The 14,510-nt window shown below is 35.4% G+C and overlaps 1 protein-coding gene across 2 annotated transcripts in view; it reads left to right on the top strand.

The window, feature by feature from the left end:
• Positions 1-14,510, top strand: part of LOC135208668 (uncharacterized) — a 108,940-nt gene that overhangs the window by 18,174 nt on the left and 76,256 nt on the right. For both annotated transcript variants that reach the window (XR_010313197.1, XM_064241097.1), the window contains exon 2: positions 6,674-7,437. Coding sequence is in view for 1 of the 2 variants with exons in the window: in XM_064241097.1 (XP_064097167.1) it covers positions 6,741-7,437 (697 nt within the window). In the remaining variant the exon portion in view is untranslated. The remainder of the gene's footprint in view (positions 1-6,673; positions 7,438-14,510) is intronic.

Raw genomic sequence — 14,510 nt, 5'->3', positions numbered from 1 at the left:
TGCGTCACATGATGTAATAATTTCCGAAATGTTTATTCAAGGTACTTTGATGTAGACGTATTCCAGCCAATCTCTCGTCATATATATACATATTCACGTGTCATTTGCATTGACATACCAGATTAAAAATGAATTCCATTTTGCGCTCACATTTACTTCGTCATTTTCCCTTGTTATCTCTGTTTTTAAATGTCCAGTTTGTTCTCTAGAAGCTGGCCTGTTTGGTGCATAAAATGTCCTCTGTGTTATCCATAACACCCTGCTGACCATTGCATTCCTTCTTGCCCTACCTAATTGTGTGGATGCGTATGTGTTTGTGTGTGTGTGTGTGTGTGTGAGAGAGAGAGAGAGAGAGAGAGAGAGAGAGAGAGAGGAGAGAGAGAGAATAGTGTGCGTGCTCACTTTTTTTCACTGGTCTGGATTTGTTTAGATATGATAAATATACAGAAAACTGTCCATATTTGGCAACTCTCTCAGTTTAATAAAGCAGACATTGTTATCATTTCAAATAAGGATACTGTATTTTCCACTGTATGAGGAAATATCATCAAAGCGGACTTGTCATCGTTATAGAAGCGAAACTACTTTTCAAGAGATGAAATATACTGGAAGCATAATGTTTTGCAATGTTGGATTATATTCACCATAAATCCCCACACAAAGTTCTAAGAGGAATGCTGTAAATGAAAGAGATATTTAATGTCACCGGTTGCATACTGTAATACGTGGATAATGCGAGCTTTCAAAATCATGTTATTAATTCCGAACCACTACAAACAAGTGTGTAACTTAGTCCAGATATCATTCATCATTTTCGTACCATAAGAGTTACTTATTCGAACTCGTACAGATGGAATCTTTTGTTGATACTTCGTTTTGGGAACTTTATTAATCATTGAATGAAAGCTTGTCATTGATGTTATATCTTCATTTCCTTTTGTTATTCGCTCATCACACACTTGATTTAGTAGCAGGACAGTTGCTATAGAGGTTTGTTCCCAATGAGCAGGGTTCATCTTCTGAATATAATATTAGTAATAATATTGGTGAATTTCAGTCATCCTGTTCGACGGGGTGGTATTTATAATGTGGGGTTCCGGGTAGCATCCTGCCTGCTTAGGAGTCCATCACTTTTCTCTATGTGCGCTGTTTCTAATAGCACTCTCCTCCTCATGGGTCCCGGAGCTACTTCGGCATCTAGTTTTTCCAGGTCCCTTTTCAGGGATCTTGAAATCGTGCCTAGTGTTCCTATTTCCGCTGGCATATCCCGTATCCTTCTTATTTCTATTGACTGGTCTGGATACTTATCAGTTTTTCCTCTTTCTCAACTAATCTGGTGTCTCATGGTACTGAGACCTCAATGAGTGATAATTTCTTCTTGATTTTGTCAGTTATTATTATTATTATTATTATTATTAAACTCGTTAGAGAAAAATGTGCTGCCATCCTCGAGCTGAGGTGAAACTATACTAGATTCAGGCTCTGAAGCCTTTGAAATCCTAGACCGTGTTCATACAATGGGAAGCGTGACCAAAATTAAATTCTCTCCTTCAGCAGCAAAGCCGTCTAAAATTCACTTCCACAAGGGATACCAGCAACAATGTGGGGACTGCTAGCAGACCCTCTCTCTCGCTTATCATTTACTCAAGCAACAGCTGGATGACTCAATTCGTAGGGGAAATTTGGAGCTCTTAATATCTGTTCTTTTAAAACTGGAAGGTCTTGCTTTCTGTCTTTTTAAAGCTTGGGATTCTTAATTTATAGTCTTTTTAAAATTCTGTCTTTATTTATATCTTTTTAAAGCTTGGAGTTCTTAATTTCTATCCTTTTAAAACCCGAAGTTCCTATTTACTGTCTTTTTTAACTTGAAGTGCTTCATTCCTGATTTGTGACCTTTCTTAGTCTTTGTTTACCCATCATATATCTTTTAGATGAGTATTTATTCACGTTTATCTTTATCCTGTAAGATGAAATTCAACCCGCGCCCTTCCCCCGCCGCTCCCCCCTTTTTTTTGAGAATATTCAAAATCAAGTTCAACTTTTTTATGAATAGACAAAAACTGAGTCCATCAAAGGATGAAAGCGCCTCGGTAGCGTGGTCGGTATGGTGTTGGCGTGCCACCTCGGTGGCCGCCAGTTCGATTCTCGGGCATTCCATTGAGGAGTGAGAGATGTGTATTTCTGGTGATAGAAGTTCACTCTCGACGTGGTTCGGAAGTCACGTAAAGCCGTTGGTCCCGTTCCTGAATAACCACTGGTTCCATGCAACGTAACACCATACAAAACAATGAATTTGCACAAAAGGCAAATTCATTGGATGAATACTATGCATAACTTATCATCAAAGATACACAATACAAAGACGAACTCAGCTTATGAGAATGAAATTATATGACCGATGTTTTAAAACTACTAAAGATTGCCAAGCTAACTGTCACGGAACATCGAGATAACGTATATCTGAACGTCTATCTAGTCTTACCATGAGGGCTGGTTACGTGATAAATCAGTGCCAAATAACTGAATGCAGTTTTATAATATACGACCAGATCTTAACTCGCGCGGAATCCCCCAACTGGCAACTGTTAGCAGGAGGTGATTCGTCTTGTTTGTCATGACGTCAGGAATGAGGTTTTATTTCTGTGGTCTTTTGCATATGTTAAGGAGATGAAGAAATACGGGGAAATGGTTCAGTCATACAGCTGAGTGATGTATATATATATATATATATATATATATCGTTGTGGCCTTTTGCTCCTGTGAGAACAACTGTTCACTTGAGTGATAAAGTTCATATAGTGCATATATATATATATATATATATATACATATATATATACTATATATATATATGATATTATATATATATATATCTAATAGTACATACATTATATACATATATATATATATATATATATATATATATATTATATATATGATGACAGGAGAAACGTGAAAAATACGTATGATTTTCTTAGGGGAAAGGGTATAGTAAAATGCACATTCACAGATAATTCATTTATTTGTAACGTGGCTAACAAACCGTTTTCGTAAGTACATAATCACCCCCTCCCCCCTCTCTCCCAATCCCTTTTCAAAGAAATACGAGGTACGTTAATCATCCAAATGCTTATAAGAAAACTTCATTTCCAAAATGACATCTTTTCTCTTCATTCTTGTCAAAGAATAAGAGTTACGTTTAATCATCCAAATGCTTATAAGAAAACTTCATTTCCAAAATGACATCTTTTCTCTTCATTCTTTTTTAGTAATAATAGAAAGAGCAGGTAAACGAAAGACGAGTTTTTTTTCTCTCTCCGGAATACAACATTGGAACGTTTCCAGATAGCATCCTTTTTGAACGTTCTGTCTCCAGCAATAATAGACAAGGCTTGTCAATGAGAATCTCTTGACATTGTAGTATCTTTATTATTATTATTCTTTTTTTTTTGCTATATTATTAGGTTGTCATTTCAATAAGATAGGCATACAGGTGACGTTACATTCTCCTTAGTTCTTGATTAACTGATTCACTGATGCTTAGACAGCATTCATTTTCCTACGAAATATTTAATTACAGTTTATTTTCATTGGCATTTTTCATATGTGCATTTTAAAAGCTTCCTGAACCCAATATTACAACTTACCGTATTACAGTGGACATAATTCAGGAAATTCGGTCAATGTGAGCATGCTAGGTTCTGCTTCTGTTCTGTCGTAGAATTTAGTTTTTGATAAAACTCATCAAATAAAAGGGTAAATTGATTGCTTTTAAAGCTGCCGAAGAGGTTGAAAGGTGGTATGTAACGTATTCACCTACAGCTTCTATTTATTTATTTATTTATTTATTTATTATTTATTTATTTATTTATTTATTTATTTATTTATTTATTTATTTATTTATGTATTGTTATTTTTTTGGCAGTCCGCAAGATATATGAAAGCTTTCTGTGCAAACCTCAGTGAAATTTCGTTCTGGGATGGGCGATTGGTTAAGAAAGTTTATCAGATTTTAAGACGGATTCGGGTACAAACGCGGATTTAATTTTTAGTTTGCTGCAAAAGAAAACTATTGAGATGGCTATTTGTCCGTAAGACCGCACTTTTTCTCTCCACCCTCAGATCTTAAAAACTACTGAGGCTAGAGGGCTGCAAATTGGTATGTTGATCGTCCACCCTCGAATCATCAAACGCACCAAATTCAGCCCTTTAGCCTCATAAGTTTTTATTTTATTTTATTGACGGTTTTAGAGACCCATGATCGTGCGTCTGGCACAGCTTTTGGTGCCAGCAGCACAGGCCACCAACGGGCCGTGGTTAAAGTTTCATGGGCTGCGGCTAAGAGTTTCATGGACAGTGGCTGAAAGTTTCATACAGCAATGTAAGCTGTGCAGAAAACTCAAATGCCGCCGAAAAAAAGAAATTCGGTGCATTATTCACTTGTTTTCTTCATTTCTAGTCTGCTTGTAATTCCGTCCGACGGCCAACAGCATGTCACAGAAGTTATTCGTAAACTACAAAGAAATTTTAGATTTTTGTTTTTCTCATTCTGTATAGTACAAGATAGATTTAAATGAATATTTACTGATTTCGACTAAACCTCTTGCAGTGGTGGATTAAGAACCAAGCAAGAACTAATTAGATTGTGAGATGAACCTTTTATCATTTTACTCATTCACTATCATTTTTCATGTAGGTTAACGTTGCGAGACAAGGCAATGACCACGATCTTTATTTCTTCCTAATTAAAAAAAAAGTAAAAAACCGAATGAAAAATCTCAGGCTGTAAGATTCCATACAGAATTGGACACGTGACTGGATCACCTGTATAAAGTTAATTCCTCACAGGGATTAGGACTCACGGAGTGTTTAATAATAGTTTTCTAGTTCCTACTGAAAATGGCTTATAACGCCATTACAAACCTTAGTAGCACGAAACCGAGGTTCATTGTAAACTTTTTATTCTTTAGTAATAAAAAAAAAAGGTATCGTTTCTTTGTTCGTCTCCGATGTATGTATGCAAGTCTGTGTCATATAATAAATCAAAATTGTGTCATATAATAAATCAAAATTTCTATTTAGTTCCTGGAAGAAAGCCTCTTAAGGTACAGACTCAGCTTTGAAGCTTTGTCTATGCAACGGCGCCTTCTTCCTCACCCCGTCTACACCCCTCTCTCTCTCTCTCTCTCTCTCTCTCTCTCTCTCTCTCTCCCTTGCCCTTAGGCAATGCTGCCTCCTATCGATCTCCGAAAGGGACATTCTGCCATTGTTTTAAAAGTACCGGTTCGATATAAGCCTCATCATCGGCATTCTTTTATTTCATACTTGAAGTTCTATTCTTTGCCACATTCCTATTATTTGGTTTTCATATAGTCGACGTTCTTTATGCTACGTCGTGAATGGAACGAAGTTACGAGTGCGTGTGTTCGAGGGCCTGTAGTATTGTTATATCAGCCAGGGAGTTTTTACACTGCCCTTTTTCTGCCTTTTTATTATTTTTTTTTTCTATCTTTTGTTCTTTGTGATTGTATGACTTTATTGACTGACTTCAAGAATGTGGGTTTTGGTCCATAAAATAGATAGAAAAAGAGATTCGCTGAATGTCCTCTGCATATACGTAGCTGAGAAATGTGGACATATTTCACGGCAGCAAGCAAAGCAGCCTATTGATTTTAGATATCTATTGTTCTAATTTATGTCAAATCAAGCAGATATTTTTTTAAAATCAATGTCACTCGCAGTTCCCTGTAGAATGTAGTATTCCGTGTGAGAATTGATTTGGGTCATTATTATTATTATTATTATTTGTGATTTTATGCCATTATCATTATTCGTAGCAGTTTTATTCGGAAGACGTCCTATTGCCCATAATATTCTCTAACTGCCTAACTGGTAACTCAGACCTATATGCAGCCGTTGATGTTAGATAGGTTGAGAAAAAATTTTTTCTCTACAGTAAAAAGTTACCTTTGGACCATAAGAGATCGCTTAAAAAAATAGCACCACTTCCATGAATTCTAGGAATTCAAGGTCCAAACTCCAATACCTTAGAGAGATGAATTGTGACCTGACTTACTCAAGACCCTGAGACCTAATACAGCCACCTCTGCATTGGCTAATCAGAATCAACTTGTCGTTCGTGTGTAAACCTCTTGAAGGAAATTAAAATTTTGTTGGGAATCTTGCGAAATCTTGATCTCAAAACCACAAATGGTGGAAAGAAGGGACCCTCAAAAAGGTCAAAATTTTGGCAACCACTGTGTCAAAGTTTTCAATTTCATGGGTTGAAAATGTATGTAGGTTACGTTTCAAGATAAAAAAAATTGTCATTGATGTAGATGTACTTTCGCCGTCCGCGTTCTTTTTAACATACAGGTTTATAGAGATTACATCTCTGGATAGCATATCACCGACAGGTTCTTTGAAATGACTTTTGTCACCTAATAACAATTGTATGTTGCCTTACATCTTGCAGATTTCGTGTTTTTGTTTTGACTTTTTTATTTCTTGTCTAACAGTTGAAACTAACCATTAGATTCAGGTTTTGTACAACAAGTGTCATTCTAAGTCTTTATTATGCTCTGTGGTTTTTTAAATAGATTTTCCATTAGTTATAGTAATATTGTAACAGAAATGATTGATATATTTGTAAGTTTTGATCGTATGGTTTCAGATGATTTCAAAATGACAGTTGCGCCAGCAAAGTTAACCAAGTTGAAGATGACGGCCAAGAAGTCCTTATGAAAATGGAATCCACTGAGATTGAAGCATCCAGTGTTGACTGTGGCGGGACCACTGCCATCTTTAGAAGTGCGGCAGACATGCCCAATACCGAGCAAGAATCCTCGTTCATAGACGGCGAAGCCGGGAATGAAACCGGGAATAACGGGAACGGTGCCACCGAGGGGTCAAATACCGCCCCGCTATTCAGTTTCGACGAGGACGGCGACATCCTCCCCCGGGAGAGACCTTTCACTCCAAACAATAGCGTCGAGAGCGAGTGCGAGAGCACTTCAGCGCCCCCATCCCTGGGGCCAAGTGATAATTCGGTCTTAGTGAACCAGGACCTCCGAGATCACTCTAGAGTCGTGTCAAAGGAAATTCAAATAATAGAGAACGGTTCCACGCCCTCGACGCCCAAGCCCTCCTCGTCGGGACGTCGACGAAAAATGGGCGTGATGAAGAGTTCAAGCAGCACGTCTTCCATCGACGGGGCTAATCCTCAGGCGGCGCCCGTCGGCGGGGACGTGGTCACCACACCCGGAGGAACCTCAACGAATCCCCAGGTCAGCATCGTTCTCGAGCAACCCTCGACCTCGGTTCCTAAAATCGATTTCCACGCTCCGTCCATAGAAGTGGTGGATGACTATCTCGAGGGCCACTTAGACGAGGATAGTCAGCTGAGAGATCTGTACTCGTCTCTCTTGGGTGACCCAGGTAAGTCACCACCCCTTTTTTTTCTGTTTTTAACTTTGGTGACCCATTGCATTCTGTAGGTGATGTATTTTGATTTATGTTCATGCAGCTGTTGCAGAAATAATAATAATAATAATAATTAATAATAATAATAATAATAATAATAATAATAATAATAATAATAATAATAATAATGTTACCCCAAGAGAGATCGCTCGTAAAGAAAAAATTAACGGGAGGCATATCCCCAAATCTGAGATAAAAGTGAATCCCCTGTGAAAATACTATCCATTATCATCTAGTACAGGATATTGACCTATTTGATTCTTGCAAACTTTCTACTGTCCTCTTATGATGCAACATATACGAGTATATATATTTATTATATATATATATATATATATATATAATCTATATATATATATATATATATATATATATATATATATATATATATATATATATATCTCTAACGATTATTAGGATTCCTATCTGGTACTTCCCTCGAGTTCGACTCTTTTCCCCAAACAAGAATGCGAATCAATAAAAAAAAAATATTTTGATTTCGTGAAGAACAAAGTAAATGATTTAAAATCTTATAAGGGTAGCAGGATTCAATACTTTGAGACTATATTTACAAATTATTATTTTCCGGTGGATGTCATTATGTAGACTAAAGAGAAATTAGCGCATACTGCTAACAATAGCATATTACCGAAGTCGAATGAGGAACTTACCCAATACGAAAACTTTCCTGAAATCGTTGAAAAATGCTAACATCAGATGTTCAGTATTGTCTAGCCAATTGTTTCAATTCATTTTCCAAATCAAACGCACCCAAATTAGTTCTCTGCCATCAATTCTGGCTTGGCGTTTGACGTAGATCTCTCTCTCTCTCTCTCTCTCTCTCTCTCTCTCTCTCTCTCTAACCCCATGCCACGTTCTAAATCAGTCACAATGTAATGGATGACGTTCGACATTTTGAAGTCTGCTATTCATAGATTTCCAAGTTTACCCTCTCGTGCACAAATTGTGTCGATATATATATATATATATATATATATATATATATATATATATATATATATATATTATATATAGTTATATTACTCTGTTTTTTTCATCTGTCCATCCGCCAGTGGTGTTTTTGTATGGTAACACTGCGTCCCGGGCTTGAAATAGTTACGCTGTGTAAGTTTTAGGTAAATAAAGGATATCTGGGTGTACATTTGCAACTGAAAAGGGTTTTAATAATTTACTGTATGCGAATTACACCGTTAATATTCGAAATAGGATATTGTTATTATTGTCGAATGTAAGCTGCCTTTTCGGGGTGGCAAATGGAACAGCCAGACGCAAATTCCATCAAACAGATGCTAAACCAAGTTACGTCATATCGTATCTGGCTGAAACGCACTTTATAAAAATTAACAGTACATACTGATATACTTACGTATAATGAAGTAATACGTTGACATCTTGCCGTAGTGAACAGCGAGAGAAGCAATTTTCCCGCCACTGCGTCTGGCTGTTCCATTCGCCACCCCGAAAAGGGAGCTTACATTCAACAATAATAACAATAACCTATTTCGAATAATAATGGTGTAATTCGCATACAGTAAATTATTAAAACCCTTTTCAGTTGCAAATGTACACCCAGATATCCTTTTATTTACCTAAAACTTACACGTAGCGTAACTATTTAAAGCCCGGGACGCAGTGTTACCATACAAAAACCCCACAGCCGGATGGACAGATGAAAAAAAACAGAGTATAGTTAGTTTATGTAGTCACGTATGCATACAAAGTGCAAATGGTACACAAATATACGGATATGCAAAAACGGACACAAGAAGGTAAGACCGTTTATTTATTCACACAAGCATTATTTGCATAAGTGATGATATCAATTTCAGATTTACACACTCACACATATATGTATATATATATATATATATATATATATATATATATATATATATATATAGATATATATATATATATATATATATATATATATATATATATATTTATTTATTTATTTATTTATTTATTTATTAAGCCTCATCCTCTTAACGATTGGTGACTGAAAACTTAGACTCGGTTATTTAGGTAAAAAAAAAAAATTATACTCCCACAAAAACAGAGGAAGTTTTCGACTATGCTACGTATTTATTGTCAATTATTATGAAGTTTATATGGCAGAAATTTTCTTTGTTTTCTATTGTTATTTTAGCGTCCATGAAAGCACTCCTCTTCATGATCATGTAAGGCAGGAAAAGAGGCCTTGTCATAAAGGAAATTTTGAGTCACTGAAGGATGATTATCTATCAAGTGAGAGGTTCAAGCGAAAGCGGACACAGTTATGCTCTCTCGACTTTCTTTCATTTTCATATTTCCATCTGAATTTACTTTGCTCATCAGTGGTCGATTTCACATGAAGGTTTACCCCGCAGGGGAGCAGTACCGTCAGTGCATCTTATTCGGTGCAATGTAGGCATTACTTGAGGTTCTTTGCAGCGTCCCTTCGGCCCCTAGCTGCAACTACTTTCATTCCTTTTACTGTACCTCCGTTCATATTCTCTTTCTTCCATCTTACTGTCCACCAACTCCTAACAATTGTTTCACAGTGCATCAACGAGGTTTTCCTCCTGTTACACCTTTCAAACCTTTTACTGTTAATTTCCGTTTCAGCGCTGAATGGCCTTACTTACCCCAGTGCTTTGCATTATTCCAAAAATCTATATAGATCTATTTAGATCACATGAAGGTTTACCTCATTACTGATAATAACAACAATATTGTTGTATCAAGTTGAAAGGTCCTGATTTTTCTGGAGATTGTTTCTCATCCGAAGGGGTTTGCTTTAGCCAAAGCAAACTGTATGACTGGGACTTCTTAGCAGCAGAACAAATACACGAGAGAATTGGTTTTGCTCTGTCTCTTCTCCATTCTTTTGAGCTTTTGTTGTGTTCCCTCTTTCTTTAATTAAATCGTTTATCATTTATGTCGTTGGCTGGTCAGCGGTTTATGAAAAGAGAAATAGATAGACTTTTCATAAAGCTTAATCAGCAGTGGCTTAGAGAGACGCTGCTTCCATTTGTATAGCTGAAGGAAAATGTTAAAAGTGACGCTTTGTGGCGTTATCAGAATTACGGCTTTAAAAATTGCGGACGAGAAGGATGGTTCAGAAGCCTCTGATTACACGTGATGTTAAACATTAACTTAGCATCTAACTGTGAATGGCAATAAAGAATAAATAACCAACACAACAAAAATGAAAAATAGTTATACTATATCTGCAGCACTTCTCTTTTGAAACTTGCCATTTTTACAGGGACGTTTGAATGTTCCGTTTCTTATTTTAACTTGTTTCCCATGTGCATTCTCCATTTTCTGACACATCAGCTTTTTATTTTCAGATATTCTCCTTTTTTTCTTCTTCCACCAATCGAGAGTTACCTTTGAAACCACGGGAGGAACTCCCTAGGGGCCGAGTCATCTAATGCATAAATCAGTCATATTCCACGTATATTTTACACACATGCCTGACTTGAAGAAACACACGAATACAGACCTCCTCATGCAGACTCTCTCTCTCTCTCTCTCTCTCTCTCTCTCGATCGTAATTTTGCTTGCATGGTTGGAAATGCTTCTTTTAGCCTCGAGGGAAACGCATATCTTAGGATTCCGATGTAGTTCCCAATGTGAGTCCTCCACTTCCAGATGGTTCTTTCCCATTTCCATTCCATGGAGGAGAGGACTGGATTCCATCAGCCAGGTCCCATCTGCAACAATCATCCTTTCTGTTTCAGTTTAGTGCTGGGGAATATACACTCCCACACAGACGTATGTATACATACACGTGATATATATGATCTAGCGCGGTTTTTTTGCTGTATATCTGTCATACGATTTTCGCATTTGCCACTTCACATATACATAATTACATTTACTGATATGAGCCATTTCTTAATGACGTATATTCACGGTTAAAATCATCCAGAACAACCCATTCAGGAAAAGTTACGAAGCACAAAACCACCGTCATTCTGTGGCGTTCGCATTTTTATTACAGAGGCAGAGTATTCGCACAGGTCGCAAGAATTTGCAAAGGGAGGAAGAAGTGCAAGTAATGTAATCCAGTGTCTGCCGCTGAACTAAAGGGAAAGTCTTAATTTACGCGGCTCACATGCTTCTGTTTTGAGACTCATTTGTTATTTCTTTGTTTCTGCGTTATTTACATTTTTCATGTTTTTTTTTTTATAGACACCCATATATGTATACAAACATATATTAACGCATACACGATTTTATTTATTACTTCCTACCCCATTCGTTCTTTTATCCACATATAATTCAATGACAGTATTGTTGCAAATTCAAGCAGTATATAGAGTGTATATATATATATATATATATATATATATGTGTGTGTGTGTGTGTGTGTGTACATACTAGTATAAATATACATATATATTTTATGTATATAAATATGATATATATATATATATATATAGTATATATATATATTATATAATAAGTATTAAATATATATTATATATATCAAAATTATTATATTATATTATTATTTCTTATCTCATTTATAAATCTATATAGATATGTAAATATTATAGATATTATTTAGATATATAAATATATATGTATATATTATGTATAGATATTATTATGTATAAATATATTATGTCAGTAAATAATTATATATATTATTATAAATATAATATAATATATATTTATAATATATATATATTTGTACTTTATATATATATATATATATATATATATATATAATTTATATGATATATATATTTATATAATAGGCTAATATATATATATGTATTATCTTATATGTTTATATTATATATTATATATTATATATATATATATATATATATATATATATATATATATATCTCTTAGTTTCAAATAATTATATAATATTTATAAATCAGTATAATATATATATATATATAATCTTTATATATATAATAAAGTACAAATATTTATTATATTATTATAATATTACTTTATATATATTACTATGATCTTTTCTATATGTATATAGATCTATTATATATATATAAATTATAATTATATGATATTTATATATGTATCTTATATAGTAATGTAGGTATATTCTGTATTAATATTATATCTGTCTATATTATATATATATATTTATAATATATATAATATTTGTACTTTATTTATATATAAATATATATCTATATAGTATATATATCTTTATATATAATATATATATATATATATAGTATAGATCTATTAATATTATATATATATTTATATATATCTAATTCTATATATATATAATATATATATATATATAATATATTATATTTATTATCACACAAGCTTGCTTAACCCATGAGCGACTTGGAGACTCTCCTGAAGAAACGTTTACGCATGTCGCATAAAAAGATCAATCTCTTTGTAGTCACGCCACGGCTGACAGACTCCGTTACTGCACTGACCTAGTTATGCGTATCAGCGGTATTTCCTCCCATCTCAAAACAGTCGATTGTAGTGCCATGAATAACATGACCTCGATACCAGTGATCATGAAAAAAAAAACCGACTTAACTGCTTTAATTGTCTTGTCTTAGAACGAAAGTGAAGAGGGTTGGGGTTAATGATTTGATCGAAACAGGATCTGTGGTTCTTTTTCTTTATGCAACTTATTCATTCATTTATTTTTTTCTACGTCATTATTTACTGTGATTCAGTTATTGTTCAGATTTTGTTTGTGTGCAAGGACTTTGTGACCAGGACTACAAGGTCCTCGGAAATGTGATTGTTTATTTCCAATGATAATAATAATAATAATAATAATAATAATAATAATAATAATAAGATAAAGAATCAAACTTAACAGGAACCAATTAGTATAGACGTGGCCTCACCTTCGAATGGAATTTAATTCGCGATATATCTGGAATTCTCCCTCGAAGCCTCAGTTGGGGCAGCGACCTCTTTTCCGTTAATTAATTCGCAACGCGTCGATTGCAATAAACAGGTGGCCATAACAGGCTATTGTGAGAGAGAGAGAGAGAGAGTGAGAGACGTCGGCGATCTGAGAGGCGTATCTAAACCGCGGTTTATAGTCCGTCTGACAGGTTTCAAGTCAAATAGGTTCAGTAATGGGAAAGGTAGTAGTGCCGTCAGTACGCCACCACCCCACGCGATTCACTCTAGGCATTAATGAAGATTATGTGCGGTGTCCCTGAGGCTCATAGCTGCAACCCCTTTCATTCCAGTAAAAGTAGCTCCGTTCATGCATTAGTTAACGTTCTTTTTGCTGTGCCTTGGCCCCTAGCTGCAGCCCCTATTATTTCTGCTACTGTACTTCCGGCGCCCTAAGCTGGCCATGCACGTACGCGACTGGCATCGAGTTTGCCCTGTCGGGATTAGCGCGCGCTCCAGTCCGCCTTGGGTATTGCCATACACGCAGATGACTTGCTCTAAGCATATTTTGAGAGGACAGAGTTAATATGCAGTGGCCGTGTTCACCTCAGTGTCCTGTAGTGACCTGATATAGTGAGTGTTTTTAAATCGTGGCACCAAGTAAAAGGAAGATAAGTGCAATAATGATAATAATAGAACTACTGCAAGACTAATGCGAGCATGAAATATGCAAGAAAAACCGTAAAGTATGGGTGAAACCATGGCTACGGAAGAGAGGTTTTATTATATGACTTTATTGAAAGAATTAAATGAAAATAACCCGGAACATTAGAGAAATGATTTAAGAATGGCTAATGATGTCTTCGGAGACCTTTTACTCCTTATGTCTCCAAAAATAACAAAAAAAGATATAGTAATGAGGAAGTTTATATCTCCTGAGGAAAGGTTAATTGCAACATTAATGATCCTAGCAAGGTTTCTTGGTCTGCTGTAAAGAGCAATAAATCAAAATACCACACCTTGGGCATGTGAAGTACATAGGACAAAACTGCAGACTACTACCGCGGAGGGCAAAACTGCAGACTACTACCGCGGGGGCAAGACTGTAGACTACTACCGAGGAGGGCAAAACAGCAGACTACTACCGCGGG

Source organism: Macrobrachium nipponense, chromosome 35, assembly GCF_015104395.2.
Source record: "Macrobrachium nipponense isolate FS-2020 chromosome 35, ASM1510439v2, whole genome shotgun sequence".
Classification (NCBI taxonomy): Eukaryota; Metazoa; Arthropoda; class Malacostraca; order Decapoda; family Palaemonidae; genus Macrobrachium; species Macrobrachium nipponense.
This window is presented reverse-complemented; position numbering and strand designations above follow the sequence as displayed.